Below are 18540 nucleotides of genomic sequence, written 5' to 3'. Positions count from 1 at the left end.
GTATGCAAAGTCCATGTTTAACTTTTTAAGAAACTACTAGTAAAACTTTCTGTTCACAGATGACATAACCTTATATGTATAGAAAATCTTAAGGAATTCACAAATAAACTATTAGAACTAATAAATGAGTTCAGCAAGAGTCAGCATCCATATACAAAAATCATTTGTATTTCTGTACACTTAACAGTGAGTGATCTGAGATTAAAATTAAAGTAATTTCATTTATGATACTGTCAATAAGAATAAAACACTTTGGAGTAAAATAACCAAAGAAGTGTAAAACTTAACATTTTTGAAAGAAATTAAAGATCTAAATAATAAAAGACAGTTTGTGTTCATCAGTTAGAAGACTTAATACATTCCCACCAAAAACGTATGAGGATTCCAGTTCCTCACTGCCCTCACTAACACTTATCAGTACTGTGTTGGTACAAAACTCAGAACCCTTTTTGATTATATCCATTCTAGTGAGTGTGTGGTAGTATGTCATTGTGGTCTTAATTTACATCTCCTTAATGACTAATGATGTTGCACTCATCTTCATGAGTTTATTAGCTGTTCTTATGTTTTCTTTGATAAAATGTCTGAGTTTTTTGCTCACTTTTAAATTGTGGTGGTGTTCTGATTGATTTATAAGAGTTCATTTTATCTTCTGGTCCTGAATTACATGTTCAAGTCCTTTATCAGATGTATGATTCAGAAATATTTTCTGCCAGTCTGTGGCTTGTCTTGTCATTTACTTAGTTGTGTTTTTCTTAAAGTGCAGAAGTTTTTATTTTTAATAGAATGCAGTTTATCAGTTCTTTTCTTTTATGTCTTATGCTTCTGTTGTCCTCTCTAAGAATGTTTTTCTAACCCAAGACATGAAGACTTCCTCCTATATTTTCTTCTAGAAGTCTTAATTCTTCCATTAAGTCTGTGAGGCATTTGGAGTTAATTTTTGCTTGTGGTGCTAAGCAAAGATCTAAGTTCATTACTTTGCATATGGATATATAGTTGTACTCGCACCAGTTGTTGAAAAGACTGTTCTTCCCACATTAAAATTTCTTGACGCCTTGGCCAAAAACCAGTGACCACAGACTTAGGGGTTTATTTATGGACTCTTGGTTTTCTTCCATTGATCTTTATGCCTATCTGTATGCCAGTACCAGACTGTCTTGATTCCTGGAGCTCTGTTATAAGTTTTGAAATTTGGGTAATGCAAGTCTTCCAGCCTTTTTTTTTTTTTTTTCTTTTTCAGAATTGATTTGGCTATTCTAGGTCTTTGGCATTTCTATTACATTTTAGGAGCAGCTGTCATCTTAATAGCATTGTCGTCTAATCCATGAACATTTATTTATTTAGATCTTCTTTTTATTTAGGTATTTTTTATTTAGATGTTGTTTAATTTCTCTCCAGCAATGTGTTGTAGTTTTCAGGGTACGAATCTTACATTTCTGTTAAATTTATTCCTAAATATTTTGTTCTTTTTGATGCTATCATGAATGGAATTGTTTTCTTAATTCCATTTTTGGGTTGTTCACGCCTAGTGTGTAGACATTGAGTTGGTTTTTGTATATTGACTGCATTGTGTGACCTCACTAAACTTATCAATTCTAGTAGCTTTTTTTTTTTTGATTAGAGTTTTCTACACAAATATAATTGGGTCATCCACAAATAAAAACAATATTCCTTCTTCCTTTCTAATCTTTATTTACTTTGTTTCTTTTTCTTGCTTTCCTGCACTGGCTAGAACTTTAAGTACAGTGATTATTAATATGAGAAATGAGAACTGACACCCTTGCCTTATATCCAACCTTAGGGGAAAAGTATTTAATTTTTAGCTATTTAGTGTAATTTTCACTGTATGTTTTTCAGGATGGGGAACTTTGTTTCTATTCTTGGTATGTTGAGAGTCTTTATCATGAATATGTAGGTGTTTGATTTTGTCAGATGCTTTTTCTGCATCTATTAAAGTGATCAGTTATTCTTTTTTTCTGTACTGTGGTATATTATATTGATTTTTGGATATCAAGCTAGTCTTGGATTCCTGTGATAAATCCTGCTTGGTCATGTTGTATAACCCTTCTAATGTGTTACCAAATATGGTTTGCTAGTATTTCATTAAGAGTTATTGTATCTGCGATCAGGAGGGATATTTATCTATAGTTTCTTTGACTTTGATATTAGAGTAGTATTGGCCTCACAGAGTGAGCTGGAAGTGTTTCTCTTCTGTTTTCTGAAAGACTTGTAAAGGATTAGTATTATTTCTTATTTTAAATATTTGATAGCATTTACCAGTGAAGCTGTCTGGACTTGGACTTGTCTGTGTGGGAATATTTTTTTAAAGATTTTATTTATTTATTTGTCAGAGAGAATGAGCACAGGCAGACAGAGTGGCAGGCAGAGGCAGAGGGAGAAGTAGGCTCCCTGCTGAGCAAGGAGCCTGATGTAGGACTTGATCCAAGGACACCCGGATCATGACCTGAGCCAAAGGCAGCCGCTTAACCAACTGAGCCACCCAGGTGTCCCTGTGCAGGAATATTTTTAATTACTAGTCAAATGTCTCTATTTTTTATAGATCTACCCAGATTTTGTGTTTCTTTGTAAGTAGGTTTGGTAATTTTTTTTCTGGGAGTTTTTCTATTTCCTCTGAGTGACCTGATTTATTGGCTTAAATAATTTATAATTTTTATAATTTTATAATTATAATTATAAAATTTATAATTTTACTTTGTAACTTACCAATCTATATCGTTGGTCATATTGTTCATTCTCTGATTCTTGATTTAGGTAACTTATGTGTTCTATTAATTTCTTGTGTCTTTTTTTTTTAATTGGCTAAAATATTATTCAATTTAATTTTTCCCAGCTTTATTGAGGTATGATTGATAAATGGTAATATATTTAAAGTGTACAACATGATGATTTGATATATGTATATATGGTGAAAGGATTCCCACAATCAGGTTAAAAGGTTAATTAAAACACCCATCACCTTATAGGGTTACTTTTTGTGTGTTTATGAGAATGCTTAAGATCGGGGCACCTGGGTGGCTCAGTGGGTTAAGCCTCTGCCTTCAGCTCTGATCATGATTGTGATATCTCTCTCTCTCAATCTGTGTCAAATAAATAAATAAATCTTAAAAAAAAAAAAGAATGCTTAAGATCTACACACTCTTCACTAAGTAAAAGATTGGGTAATACATGTGAAGCTTCTTTTTAAATAAAGGTATTAAATTTCCCTTTAGGCATGGCTTCAGCTGCATCCCATAATTTTGAATTTGTTGTGTTTTTATTTTCATTCAGTTAAAGTTTTTTTTAAAAAGATTTTGTTTATTTATTGGACAGAGATCACAAGTAGGTAGAGAGGCAGGCAGAGAGAGAGGGGGAATCAGCCTCCCTGCTGAGCAGAGAGCCCAATGTGGGGCTTGATCCCAGGACCCTGGGATCATGACCTGAGCCGAAGGCAGAGGCTAAACCCGCTGAGCCATCCAGGTGCCCCTAAAGATTTTTTTTTTTAATTTTTCTTGTGATTTCTTCTTTGATCCTTGGGTTAATAAAGAAGTGAATTGTTTAATTTCCAAAAACTAGGGGTCTCCCCATATTTCTTTGAACTTGTGTATTTTGGGGCTCTGTTATTAGATGTATATGTATATGTTATTAGATGTATATGTAATTTATAATTGATATGTTCAAAGAAAAGATACACAATTTAGTGATAATAATTGGAAATTTTAATATTCTCTCAAAAATGAATTCAAACAATTAGAAAAAGTTAAGAGTATAGAAGACTTAACTCTAACAACCACTTTGCCCTGACTGATACTCTAGAATCCCCACCCATCAACTACAGATACAGGTTTTTTTCAAGCACATACAAAACAATCTCCAGCATAGACCATATGCTGGGATGTAAAACAAGTCTCAGGAAATTTTAAAAGACTGCAGCCATACAATGTGTGTGCCTGATCACAACAGAACGAAATTAGATATCCACTGCAGGCCTCTTCTTTGTGGCTTGCTGTGGAAGTGGTGGATTCTTCAAGCTCAGGGGTCTTCTCCTGTAGCAACCTGCTGCATGAGTACACATCCATCCGGGGCCTTCGCTTTGCCTTTGTGCAGCTTGTGGGGCATGGGAGCTGATGAAAACAAACAAGAAACTCTAGCTATTGCTGTTGCCTTGAGTAATAAAGTTTTGTCTCTGATGCAAGACTTGTGTTTCTGCCAGTGCCCGTGACACATAATAGCCTGTCTTGTTAGCTCATCAGTAAGGTAATCGCAGACCTGTGTGTTTCCTGACAGTTTTCTTTAGTTCCTGGAACATATTTTTAACAGTTGCTTTGAAGACTTTGTTAAATCTAATATCCAGAGACCCCCTGAGACCTTCTGTATTGACTGTATTTTTTACATTAGCCTCTGAGTATAGGCCACACTTCGTTTCTTTGTATGTGTCTTCATTTTTTGTTGAATATTGGATATTTGGGATAGCGTATTGTAGCAGCTGTGGGTTCTGACTCCTCCTCCCCTCCCCAGAGCTGTTTTTATCTTGTTGTGGACTAAGCTGGCTTGGACTAAATCCTTGACATCCATCTTCCCCACACTGCAACACTGATGTTTCTCCTTATTTTTTTTTAATTGTTTTGTTTTTATCCTTAAGCCTGGCTTTTAGGGGTAACCCTTGTGTCTATATGGATTAGTGTTTAGCCAAAGATCAGAAGTTGTGCTCAGACCCCTCAAGCCAGTAGCCTTCTATTCTGAGCTGATGGATCTGGTGTGGTTCAGGGCATGCGTTCAAACTGGAGGTTGTTTTTTAGTCTGCCTCAGCTTTTGTTTTCTGTGGGGCTCCCTCACTGGTCCTCTCAATACACACATAGGTTCTGCTGGCCAGAGATATGTGGGTCCCCAGGACCTACTGCTGGCTCTGCTGCACGTCCTTATGACCTTTGAGCCCTCTTAGTGTTCTTCACTTTCCCAGACTCCCTCTTAAATCCTGCCAATCTGTCGCCCACTGTGCTCCAGAAGATCACAGCCTCCAGCTGGCAGAGACCCTGGCCCTTCCTATTCCCTTGCCACTGAGATTACACTCCGACTGACCATACTCACATCAGTGAGCCCTCTGACAGCCACGGCAGGACCACCAGCTTCCAGGGCCTGCTCTGCTGTGTTGACAACTGCTCCCGCAGAGCTGGGGAGCTTGGAGCAGCTGCAGGCCGGAATGGCACCCACTTGCTGTTTTTACTTGAACTGCAGTAATTTTCACAAATAAATACTTCTTGGTTTGTTGTATGCCTTTGGCCAGTTTCCAGTCTTTGACAGTTTTGTCCAGCCTTGTAGTTGTTTTGGGGAAGAACATCTGTTGACATCCTCAAATGGTCATGCTAGAAGTCTGAAGTCCCAATCTGTATCATTTGCTGTTGATCCTGGTGACTGTGTGTTTGATTCTCTGGGGTCACATGAGACTTCCCTTACCCGCCCAACTAGAACCTGGAACAGCAGAAAAAGAACCAACTTGGGGAAAGTGGGTGTAAAACACTAGGACCAGAATGGACATGCATTTTTCCCATAGTTAATTAGGAATCATTTACGATGACCTGGCATTATTAATACTTTTATTCTAGGTATAACTGATAAAAGATACTTGCAAAGCAAATGATTATATAACATAATTATATAGTTATTTATATGTGCTTTGAATCAACTAGAAAGATTAAAATATCGTGTATGATGATATTCTAGCAACACTGGTCTCCATTGCACCAACATTCTCTCTGAATTTTCTTCCACTTATTAATTCAATAAATACACATTTGTTGATTATGTAGGGTATACATAGGCACAATAAGTGATGCCAAGATGGGGCGCCTGGGTGGCTCGGTGGGTTAAAGCCTCTGCCTTCGGCTCAGGTCATGATCCCAGGTTCCTGGGATCGAGCCCCACATCGGGCTCTCTGCTCAGCAGGGAGCCTGCTTCCTCCTCTCTCTCTGCCTCTCTGTCTACTTGTGATCTCTGTCTGTCAGATAAATAAATAAAAAATTAAAAAAAATAAGTGATGCCAAGAGGAGGCAGGTACAGATTTTGTCCTCAAGGAGCTTATAGGTTAGCGTGATTCATCATGAACATGAAAAATACACATGGGAGTGCCTCTGAGAACTTATAGATGTATGCTCTAGGTCCGTAGGCTAACTAAAGTTTCCCTGTCTGACGATTATCACCCATTACGTCTGTCCCCTGGTCCTTCCTGCTTACATTCCCCTCTGGTTGCCTTTATACTTACCTTCTTCTCTTTTTCATCCATTCGAGCGAATTGTGGTGATAATGTGTACCTAGTGCTTCCTTTTCTTACTGATGTTCATGTGGTTCCCATCAGCCCGGGATGTGGTTAGGGAGTGTTTCCAGTTCATACACAAGGTAACTGAGATCAGAGAGACTAAGTGACTTGCCCAGCTTCATGTTATTAGGAAGTGGCAGAGTCAAGTTTTGAACACAGGGTCTTTGTGCTTGAAATCCTGGGCTTTTCTCAGTATGCTATACTGCCTCTCACGTTAACGAATTTCCTCTCCACTCCAGCCAGCAGAGAGGTGGGAAACACCTAGCTTAGTAAGTCAGGTCAGACTTGGAAGTGGCTTTTCCTTAGTGTGTTTCTGGATAGGCACACAAATGAGGCAAAAAAGCAGGACTGTGTTAAGGCTACTCTTTGAACCGTTTCCCTCTAAGGGTTTTTAGTGACTTAATTTTATAATCAGAGATTCATATTTCCAGTGGCTTCTCACACATTTTTTGGACCATTACTCTGGATCCAGCATGTTCAGAACCAAATTTGCCATCTCTCCGTCAGTCTCTAGTCTCTTTTAATGTTGCGGTTCTCCATGAGTGACACCGCCAACCAACCACAGGTTCTCCCAAGCCAGAAACCTGGGAGTCATTGATTCCTTTCTAACCTTCACCCCCGCCTCCAATCCTGTCGTTCCCACCCTACCTCATGCGGCTGCTGTGTGAATTACCGACATCATTGATGAAAAAGAACTCTGAAAGCTGTGAAGGAGGTATTTTCTCTGAAGCAACACATCTGTCGAAGCATCAGGAATAAGCATGAGACCTTACTGGCCATTCACATGTAACTTCCTTACAACATGGACACTTGGGTCAGTGGAGTGTGGACTTGTGTCTTCCAGGACTTCATAGTCTTATATTCTGATGGCACTCTGTATTCTTTAGTGTACTTTCTCATGAGGAGAGGAAAAGAGAGAGTGAGTGAGTTGCCCACTGTGGCACCGCCTGAGTAGAACTCGTGTTGGCTAAACACAGAGGCCTCAGGAACTGAAAACCAGTGTTGATTTTAACAGTCTGTCATTTACTGTCTGTGACCTAGGATGAGCGATTTAGCTCTTTTAAATGTCAGTCTCTACATAGAGGACAGAAATAAAATGACTGCTTTTTTCATAGAATTGTTGTTAGGATTCGGGGCATCCACATGAAGAGCCAGAGTGCCATGTAGAAACTGTAGCTGTTGGATGACTCTTGCCCCTCCCCCACTGAAGTAACGACTTGAGCTTGATCCTCTCTGTACTCCCTTAGAGAACTTACTTGGTCTGGCAGAGTTAGTGGACTGCCTCACTTTAGATCCCCTCAGTTCACAGGCCTTTCCCGGAGGTTATTGACCTACAGTTTCACTGAAAATTAGGTCCATAATTTTCATGTTTTCCTCTCTGCCTCTCTTCTACTAATTTTCCTATTAAGGTTATCACACAACTTATTCGAACTCCTTTAGTTAAAAATTGTGAGATTAGGGACGCCTGGGTGGCTCAGTTGGTTAAGCGGCTGCCTTCAGCTCAGGTCATGATCCCAGCGTCCTGGGATGGAGTCCCGCATCAGGCTCCTTGCTCGGTGGGGAGCCTGCTTCTCCCTCTGCCTCTGCCTACCACTCTGTCTGTGCTAGCATGCTCTCTTCCTCTCTCTCTCTCTCTCTCACAAATAAATAAATAAAATATTTTTTAAAAATTGTGAGATTATACTTCTACTCTCTGGCCCCAAGATGCAGGAGATTCTGGGTTCAGTACTGAGAAAATCCGAAGTGTCCAGCAGCAGAGTGGACTTCCTTACGGAGTAACACAGTTACCCATTACTGCAAGTGTACAAACGGAGACTTCTGATGAGCCGGGCTTTGACCTCCCGCCGCTTCATCTCCATCCGCTTCCTGAGTCTGCAGGCCATGCTAGTATATACTGCAGGGAGCACTGTATCGAACAGATCAGCTTCCTAGAAGTACTGTGGTTTTGGAATTCTTGATTCATGTTTTTATGTTTTTGTGGTTAAGCTTGAAAAAGTAGCAAATGAAATATTAGTGACTTGAGGAAGGTTGTCAGACTTGCCTTGGTCTTGCCGAATTACAGAGAACAGGGTTTAATACGAGATAAAGTTAAAGATGTGGCTCCTGTGTCTCCCGCAGAGCTGAAGACACCGGCTCTGCAGGGAGGTCATGACAGCCTGGGCCCGTGTCCAAAGCAAAGTCATCCAGACTGCACATGTTATTCCGTATTTGATCAAGTAGCTGAAAGTACTGAGGTGTTCTCACAGGGGAGACTTCTATGTGCAAAGCTTAATAGATGTTGCGTGCTGCTTTCGGAATTAAAGAAAATTACTTGGTCACTGCTGTGTCCTTCTGTGAGATGTTTTATTCTCAGCCGTCACCCTCCCTGTCCCCTGCTCACAACCATGATAGTGACCAGAAAGTCCACTTGCTCTACAGTGATGTATCTGAATAGTGCCCATTAGTTTTCAGTAGTTAACCCCGGCCTGCATGTTAGCCTTCAGTTTAATGGCCTTTTTTATGTTCATTCATTTTATTTTATTTCCCATCGTGGTTTTGTTTATTTCTTTTTTGTTTTTTGTTTTTTCTGTTCTCTTTTTTAAAACCGTCGTGGTTTGCCCTTCATATTCCCCAATGTTTGCACATGACAAGATGTTGCCATCCCAACATTACCTCCCACTTCACTGACCAGTGCCACTACTGACCATCTAGCACCAGCCACAACGGGACCACTGCCTTCAGCTCCTCGGGATCTCGTGGCCTCCCTGGTCTCTACCCGCTTCATCAAATTGACGTGGCGCACACCTGCATCAGATCCTCATGGAGACAACCTTACCTACTCTGTCTTCTACACCAAGGAGGGGATTGCTAGGTAAGTGTCCATATTCCGGAGTCGGTTGGTTGCGTTTTGGTCAATCCCAGGCCAGTCATGCTCACCCTGGCTTCTTTTGTGCAGAATCTGTACCAGTTTTTGGTCCAGAAAAAAATGATCACAAAGATGCATATTTCCCAATTTTAGGTCATTAAAATTTATCCCAATCAGACCGAAGTCCTGGTATTCATTCTCTCCTGCGTCTCTGGAACAACTTGGGGTGCGGGTGTGGTATAGATAGAGATGTTTAGATGGAAGTATTGGTATATAACTAGGCTCCTCTCTTTTCATACGGTTTGGTCAGCACAGCCACTAGGATGTGGTTTATACTTAGAACATTCAGATTCTGGAAATTGAGGTGGACTTAACTTAGAGCAGTAATCATAAATGCCTGCGCCCATATGTGGATGTGGGCCACTGAGCTCGCCGGAGAGTCTCCTGGATGACACAAGAGTGATAGTAGCTTATTTCTTTAACTGCATTTTCATTAAGTTCCTCTCCATCTCCACCTCTTTCAGGAGCTCACATTGCTTCTTCATTGCTTACCGGACATTGTCCAGAATCCCCAGGTCGCTTTACTCATCACCCAGCTTTGTGGTGTCTGTCCAGCCTTCCACCTCTCTCCTCCCACTTTACTTCCCTTTCTGATGAACTTGTCTGATTCCTGTCCTGTGTGCTGTCTTTCTCCCAGTGTGTTCTCTCAGTCACTTCACCCCTTCCCAGCTGAAGTCAGTTTGTGGCCCAGATTAAGCCCCAGGACGCCCGCACACATTTTTCTCTACCTTTCTCAGCAGATACAGCCTTTCTCTTTATGTGTTCATGCCACTAATATTGGCACTTAATTATGATAACACATGATCTCTTACTGCCATAAGTTGTTACTCTTCTGCTATTTTATGTGTATTTGTGTTGTTTTCCCAACCCAATTATAAAACCTTCAGGAGAAACTTGCCACACGCTATGTATTCTTAGCATTGCCAAGTAGATTTCTTCAGACCAAAATAAGAAAGCTAAAATACCTGTTTTGGTTAGGGCCCTTGAGCATGAAATAAAGCTTGTGTCTCTCTCAGGGTGCTTACATCTGATAAGCTTTGTATTTAATAACTAGACTGTCGAGTTCCACAAGGATCGGAACCTCCATCAAAACCACTTGATTTAACCCTCTTGAGAAGTCTGTGTGACCTCATTTGAGCCAGATAGATGGAGCTACTCACAGAACAATGTTTTTTTCTGAACATTGTACCAGATGTCTTGGGAGTTATAAAGATAAAGAAACATAGTTCTAGACACAGAAAGGCAAGACATTACTCCCAAATGGCATCTGTGTTAAAATGTCTCCAGTAATCTTTCATATCGCACTGCTAATTCTGTAGTATTTCACAGAAGGAAAGAACACCTAGTAATTCCTCAGATTAACAAACTTCTTTCCACTCCGGTTCCTTTGCCTTTGCTGTTCCTTCTATCAGAAATGTATTTCCCTCACAAACAACTGTTTTTAGCTTTGCATCTGTCTTTTTCAGATTACACATCCATAGGCCTTCCTTGAAGACCCCTCCCCAACTTAGCCCCCTTCAGTCCTATCACACAGTGGTGTTCTGGAGCCAGTTTGTTCCCAAGCCAGTTTTTAAAGTTTCAGGAAATTTTACAGACCCGATGACAACATGGTAGCTCAAAACAGGGCATGGCATGAGTATTTACTGGGACAAGTATTACAAACCAGGGCTGGTTATTAAACATTTACCCGAAGACTACTGCTGTCACATCACCCTGTTCTGGGTGGTTTTCTGTTTTGTTTTGTTTGGCTTTTATTTTGTTTTCACAATGCTTTAACACTCTGCAGTCTTCTCTTTTAATTAACCTATTTCTTATGTCTGTCTTATTCAATAGAGTATCACCGGCACCTGGAACAGGGCCTAGCATATAGTAGGACTAAATAATTACTTGTTAAATGAATAAATTCATTTCAATCAATGGAAAAATAATAGCTTATTCAAGAAATCATGTTGAGATAATTAACTCCATTTTGTGGAAAGAATGGAAGTTATATCTCTGTCTTATATATAGCAATAAATTATAGGCAGATTAAGAGATTGTAAGGCTCATAAATGTATTAGAAGAAAATGCAGAAACTGTTTTATCACTTGAGTGTGAAAAGCCTTTTAACAGAAGACAGGAAATCCAGAAGCCACAACAGGAGAGATCGACAAAGTTTATTACATAGCAGTGTAAAATTTCACGTGATAAAATATCATAAACAAAAGCTATCAAGTGATGAGCTGGGAAAAAGTTTGTAACATTTATAAAACATTGTGCTGCTATCTAGTCTATATAAAGAGCACCTACAAATCATAAGAAAAAGACAATGTCCCAAGAGGTGAGTGGTACAAATAGATTGATTAGCAGAGGTTAATGGAAAACCCATTAAAGTTAAAAAAGGTTTTTTCTGTTGCTCATGGTCTGGGAGATACAAAAAGTGAAACTTCTTTACTTTTAAGGCTGCAGAAATTTTAAGTTGATAATATCTAGTGTTAAGCAAGTTCAAATAATGGGAAGAAATCCGCTCTTGGCTTTTGGTGGCAATATAAGAGTAGCCCTTGGAGAAAGTGATTTGGCAGATTTTTTTTTTACCTTCTTAATGCACACGTCCATCAATAACAATAACCCAACAATAACACTTCTAGATGTTCTATAGAAAACAGATCTACAGGGCACCTGGGTTGCTCAGTTTGTTAAGCAACTGCCTTCGGCTCAGGTCATGATCCTGGAGTCCCGGGATGGAGTCCCACATCCGGCTCCCTGCTCAGCAGGGAGTCTGCTGCTCCTGCTGACCTCTCTCCTCACATGCACTCTCTTTCATTCTCTCTCTCTCTCAAATAAATAAATAAAACATTAAAAAAAAAAAAGAAAACAGATCTACATATACATAGGGCACTCATAAAAATGTTTATTCTAACATTATTTGTAAGAATGAAAAAGAAAAATCGGTGCCCACTGATGGAGGAATGGGCACGTAATTAATATATGTATATCCATATGAAGGAATTTTTTAATGACATATCTGTATTTTGGTGTGCATGTAAATGCCTAAAACAGTGATTCTCAGCCAGGGATGGTTTGCCCCCATCCCTCAGTGGACACTTCGCCATGTCTGCTGACATTTTGGGGTATTAAAGCTCAGATGAGAGAGGGTCCCTACTGGCATCCAGTGAGTAGAAGCCATAGATGCTGATACACGTCCTGCAGCCCCTTACAAAAAAGAACTATCCCACTGAAAGCGCAGCTGTGGTTGAGAAAACCTGACATGAAGAGATCTGGTAAGATACTGGTCAGTTAGGTGTCAGGGAAGGACAGGTTTTGAGGAGAGACAAAACTGGGACATTTGGATTTTTTAAAACTATATGTAATTTTGTTTTTAATGAGAATCTGTCACTTTGATTTAAAATTAAATTGTCAGGCAGGAAGACAAGGCATGGATGTATAAGGGAAGAGGAGGTACAAGGAAGATCCAATTTAATTTGCATGTCTGGTGTTTGATGAGTGGGAAAAGTAGGAAAACTTAACTGGCCCAGAGAGCTGGTAGGAATTAGTAAGAGATTATAATAAAGTGGAAGCTTGGAGCCAAATGTCATAATGCCAGTAAGAATTTGGACATAATCAGTTAAGAAAGGAGCATTCTAGACTACTGAGCAAGTGTGCACTGTGATTTTATTAAATGGCTTTTCTTAGTAGTTTATGAGCACTACATAAAGACAAGAAAAATGAAGTCTGGGAACAAATCTAGTTAATCTAGGCACGTGGTAGGTATGGCGAAGACGAAGACGAAGGTGAGAGCAGTGACTTGGAGTGGACAGAATAAATCTAGGGAACAGTCAAAGGAAGATTCTTGGAGACCGTCATGTTTTTGTCCTTTCACTTGTGAATGAAGTTTATGATTTCTGAATACAGGCCTTGAAGGAGTAGAAAGAACACTAAGTCAGAAGACTAGACTCTGCTTGTTTTGTAAACAGAATTTATTTAACCTTCATAAGCTTAAGTTTTCTCGTCTAAAAGAAATGAGAGTAGTAAATTTTGTCACAGATTTAAAACGAGAAATCAGTGTGGGCATGGAGCCACTACCTGGATTTACAAATCCTACTACTTCCTGCACTTGAAAAATCAGCCACAAGGTGGCACTGTGTGTCTTGGTCATGAGGTGCAATTCTTCCAGGTGCCTGAGTTCCTTGAGATTTCAAAGGGTCCTTTGCCTTTTCAACTAGGAAATGTTCACCCCTTTTTAGTATAAATTTAGTACTTTTCTGATATTAGCCACTAAATTGAAAATTTAGAGTAAGTTCTTCCAGAAGTAAATAACATTTTAGAGATGGATGAAGCCCCTTAGCTATCTTAGTTAAGCCCAGGAATTGGCAAGCTACGGACTGTGGGCCAAATCAGACTTGTTATTTTTATGACTCAAGAGCTAAGAATATTTTTTTGTGTTTTCCAATCATTACATTTTAATAGATTATGTAAGTAACTACATAATATTTTCCATTTTGTCTCTTAACCTATAAATATTTACTATCTGGCTCAGAAGGAATTAGCTTGTCAAAACTAAAACGGAGCTCTTAGCACCTGGCCCAGCAGGCTAGAAAACATAGCTTTTCCTTTCTGCTTTGACTCTTAGTTTATACATTCTAACCCAAGTTCCATCATAACCTCACACAGCTGTGAGAATTGTACTTTTATAACTCACTCTGGGTCTTGTCCTGAAGTCAAAGTTTTTTTCTAGACAGGCTCTTGGTTCTGGAACCTCAATCCAATCTAGAGTTAAAGTGTTTGCAGGTACTGGCTATTTGTTCTTCCATCTTAAGGAATCATACGCATTACTGATTCTTTTTAACTGTAGGATTTCTGTAGAAATCTGTTCTAAGTTTTTCATTCCCTTCACTCATTTCTCCTGTTTTTTTTTCTTTCACATAGGAATGAACAAAAGATGTACATGATATTATTACTATACAAGGTTTATGTAGAGAAGCCAAATTTCCATTCATGCATTCTTCACATATCTGTGACGCTGCTTTCCGTGTCTGAGCTTTCTTTCTTTCTTTTTTTTTTAAAGATTTTATTTATTTATTTGACAGAGAGAGATCACAAGTAGGCAGAGAGGCAGGCAGAGAGAGAGAGAGAGGAGGAAGCAGGCTCCCTGCTGAGCAGAGAGCCCGATGCGGGACTCGATCCCAGGACCCCGAGATCATGACCTGAGCCGAAGGCAGCGGCTTAACCCACTGAGCCACCCAGGCGCCCCCCGTGTCTGAGCTTTCTGCTAAGTTCTACTGTAATATGGGAACGTGATTGAGACACTTCAGTTTAACGTAAAATAGCACCCCCCAACTACCTTTCTCAAGATGGTCTCAACTTTTTGTTTAAACTGTTATGTACAGTGAGCAAAACAGACCTATTCTGTGCTCCTACACGGACCTTGTAGTTTGGTGAAGTGTCAAATACCATACTTCCTTTTAGGCAGCAATCAGTTGCCATCAGAGCAACTGTCAGAAATTTCAGAGTGTAAGAAATCCACTGATAACCCCTTTTAAATCTTGTGACGTAGAGGGCTAGCTGAAGAGAAAATATCTGTCAATACCTCAAGGATCTTTGAGTAAGAACTTCTGTTGCCATAGTACTCTTCTCTGGTGGAACAAGCACTCTATGAAGATGGTGTGGGTACTGTTGGTTTGGTTTGTTTTAAATAAAAATAAGGTAGTTTAAAAAACTAGGAAACTACTGAAAAACACTTAAATCTCTGAAATGTAAATATTCACATATAACCAGGCAAATTGGCATAAGTTCATGTAGAACTAAACAAATTTTATCAGTGATTTCAGGGAAAATAACCAATATCTTTAAAAATTTTAATTCGGCAGATTATGTAGTTTCAAGTAATTTTGTCCACAGAGTAGTTTTGGGCCTTTTTATTACTCTGTCAGGATAGATACAAATCTCTCCTTACATGATCGACAATTCTTAAAGGCCAGCGATTTGTCTAAAACAAATGAATTCTTCCACAATATTTGTTGAAATTCTTGTGTAATATTAACTGGTTTTTATTCTAGTATGTACAATAGACTGACTGTAATTATGGGCCCAGTTGTGGGACTCTCAGGTCCCAGGTTAGTCTGGAAGCTTTTAAAAGAAGCCAGATAACTGCATTATCTTCTCAGTTCATAACGCTAGACTGCTAGATTCTTTTGTCCTGTTGTCATAAAATTTGTTAAACATTTCAAATCAATTTAGATATCATTCTAAGAGTATTTGCCTTAACAAATAAATTATAAAAATCAGTATCAGGTTTTACTTTTTTATAGATTGGGTTATTTTAGGATCATTTAAATTTCTAATGTTCCCAACTTTTAAAGTAATAATATCTAGCTTTGTTTTTATTGAGTCTTTTGTCTAAAATGTACACAGAATTCTTTGATATTTTCCTTGAAAACTGGGTCATGCTTGCAGTTACCTCTGTCTCCCTCAAAAATCACTCCTTAAAACTCAGTGATTCCTAAAGCCTACAGAATTGATGGCCAGCTTCCCCATTTGAAATGGCAATGAGAAGACCCTTGTTTGTTCCTTCTCTGAAAGGAAGGTGTGGTTATGACCAGAGAGTCAGTGATGTTTAAGCAAGGACATCAGCAAGGTATCAGACATGTGTGATATTGCTCTTTGCTACTCTCCATATTCTGTGCACTGTTCCACCCCCAAAGGCTTGCTTTCTGAAGAGTTAATTTGACTTAAATTAAGATTTTTTTAATTTAAATTCAATTAGCCAACGTACGGTACATCAGTAGTTTTTGATACAATGTTCAGTGATTCATTAGTTGCATATAACACACAGTGCCCATCACATCACATGCCCTCCTTAATGCCCATCACCCTGTTACCTCGTCCCCCCACTCACCTCCCTCATCCCCCTACCCACCTCCTTTAACTCAACTGTGTCTGTTTCCCAGAGTCAAGAGTTAAGATTTTTATATGGTATTGTATCTATAGGAATTGCAATGAAAATGAAACTGCACATTCTAGAAGTATTCCTAATCAATGCTGTTTCTTTCCACACCCCTCTTTGTCTAAAGGGAACGTGTTGAGAATACCAGTCGCCCAGGAGAAATGCAGGTAACCATTCAAAACCTAATGCCAGCGACTGTGTACATCTTTAGAGTTATGGCTCAAAATAAGCATGGCTCCGGAGAGAGTTCAGCTCCACTCCGAGTAGAAACACAGCCCGAGGGTAAGTCTTTCACCTGTCCATCAGCCCTACATGTAGGCAGATGATAAGAAGGTCTACCTTCTTGGTAGGCTTGTGTACCATGGCAGTGCAGAAGGTCAGCTCCTTGCCGTCAAGGACCTTATAAATTGGTTAAGGGAGAGCAAATTAATTCACATCAAACTGTGGCAAATCATGTAAGGCAATAGGACTTGGATGATACACACTCAAATTTTATTGATTCTTTAAGACCTGGCTCAGATGCCTTGTAGACTTTTTCCTCTGATCCTATCTACCTAATATTATACCTCTGTAATTCTAAGGAAAGTAGGCAACACAGTCATTTTTTTCCAAGGAGCTTGATGAGAAGAAAGAGACTAAATAAGAATGTAGATGGAAGGGGGACCTGATTCTCTTGAGAATATTTTAGGGATGGAAAGTGGCTATAACATGTCTTGGCAAAAGATGAGGTAAAGGAAAGAGATGTGTACTCCATCTGGAGGTATTCAGCCTGGGCCGGGAGGTGTAAATGTTGGAGGCAGCCCTCCAAAAATATTTTACACACTTAGCTGAACAAACCAACTTAAAATTTTTTCCATTTATTATGCCACTGTGCAGGTGAAATGAAAGAATTTCTTAGTGCCTTTTTAGGATCATGTTTGCTTACGTGTATCCAATGAATATATTGAAAGTGTTTTCAAGGGAATTGGAGGATTATTTTGTTTTCCTTCCTCTTTAATAACTTAGAGGAAAGTTTTCTGTAGCAGCAGAAGTGTGACAAATCCCACCTGTCAGGCTGCACAAAATCATGCTCTCAACATTGAGTGAATAACATGATTCATGACTAAATAAAGCAAACAACTGTCAGAATAACCACATTCAGGTTTCTCTGCTTCGGTAGCAAAACCGTCAAGCTGTGGTGCTGTTCTTTAAGAAAGCTGGTTTGTTCTACCTTTTGCCAGGTTTTTTTCCTGCTCATCAAATGTAATGGATTCTGTTACAGAAACACCGGCACCAGAAAAACGGTTTTCAAATATAAAATGTCTACCAAAGTGTAGACATGGGTAACCTCTGGAATTTGTGTATAAATTGGGGCTGGAACTTGTCAGTCCATCAGTCAGATGAAAAGAATACAGTAAAAAGGTCCGGGAGCTGTTGTAGGAGTTAGAGTGAGACGGACAGTCAGTGAACAAGCCATCAAGTCTTCCTGTCACAAACACCCCACGCAGGGCGTCGTGTCTCCTGCCTGGTCGGCTTGAGTCCACGTGTTAGAGTCAGAAGGTGTGCAGCTCCGAGCTCCACCACTAACTTGCCCATCACACAGAACAGTTCTTAGCCAACCTCATCTGCAGACTGGGATGATCATAGTATCGCTCTCGTGTGGGTTAGTGCAAAGACTACGTAAGACATAATTTAAATACATGTAAAGCACTTTCAGCTGGGCTGATTGTAAGCATTCAATAAATGGTAGCTATTTTAAAAATCATTATCCTATAGTCTTACTCCCTTACTGTTTTTCTTCCATGCATACGTTGACATGTCCTTTCTAAACCCGATCTGACATGCTCCTGCTCGTACCTGTTCAGTGATTACTAACACCTGCATGGGATGAGGCAGGCTCCATAGCAGCACATTGGTCTTTGTTACCCGGCTGTGTCCTGCTTCTCCACATTCTCCCTCCCTTCTTCATTCAGTATTTGCCCTGAACCACATTACACCGTCTCCTCACATATCCCACCCACTGACTGGAATAATTTTTCCCTTGGTATCTGAGGACACTGTTCCTTCTGGCTCCCCAGAAGTCTTCCCCAGTCCTTCCCTTGCCTACACACTCCCCTCTCAAAGCTGAGTCGTGTATTCTCTGTTTTCGTTACAGTCATGAAATCTGTTGGCACTTGTGACTCTCGCAACTATTTATATGTCTGACTTCCCTCTAGACTGGGAATTCTTTGTGGGCAGGGGCTCTGTCTGTCACCGTATCCACACTGTCTAGCAAAAGAAGGCTCTCTCTTTTTTTTTTTTTTTAAAGTTTTTTCCTTTAATTGCAGAATAAGTAGCATACAGTGTTATATTAGGTTCAGGGGTATAGAGCAATTCAACAGTTCTACACATTACTCAGTGCTCATCATGGTAAGTGTACTCTTG

General features: G+C 39.6%; 1 protein-coding gene across 8 annotated transcripts in view; it reads left to right on the top strand.

Moving 5' to 3' along the window:
- Positions 1-18540, top strand: part of NEO1 (neogenin 1) — a 235064-nt gene that overhangs the window by 163559 nt on the left and 52965 nt on the right. For 5 of the 8 annotated variants that reach the window (XM_045070802.1, XM_045070801.1, XM_045070806.1 and 2 more), the window contains exons 8-9: positions 8942-9161; positions 16265-16419. In XM_045070802.1, the coding sequence (XP_044926737.1) occupies positions 8942-9161; positions 16265-16419 (375 nt within the window). The remainder of the gene's footprint in view (positions 1-8941; positions 9162-16264; positions 16420-18540) is intronic. The other 3 variants (XM_045070805.1, XM_045070807.1, XM_045070803.1) reach the window with 1 other exon arrangement.

The sequence above is a fragment of the Mustela putorius genome, unplaced genomic scaffold (assembly GCF_011764305.1).
Source record: "Mustela putorius furo isolate JIRA1106 unplaced genomic scaffold, ASM1176430v1.1 tig00003972_pilon_pilon_pilon, whole genome shotgun sequence".
Taxonomy (NCBI): Eukaryota; Metazoa; Chordata; class Mammalia; order Carnivora; family Mustelidae; genus Mustela; species Mustela putorius.
This window is presented reverse-complemented; position numbering and strand designations above follow the sequence as displayed.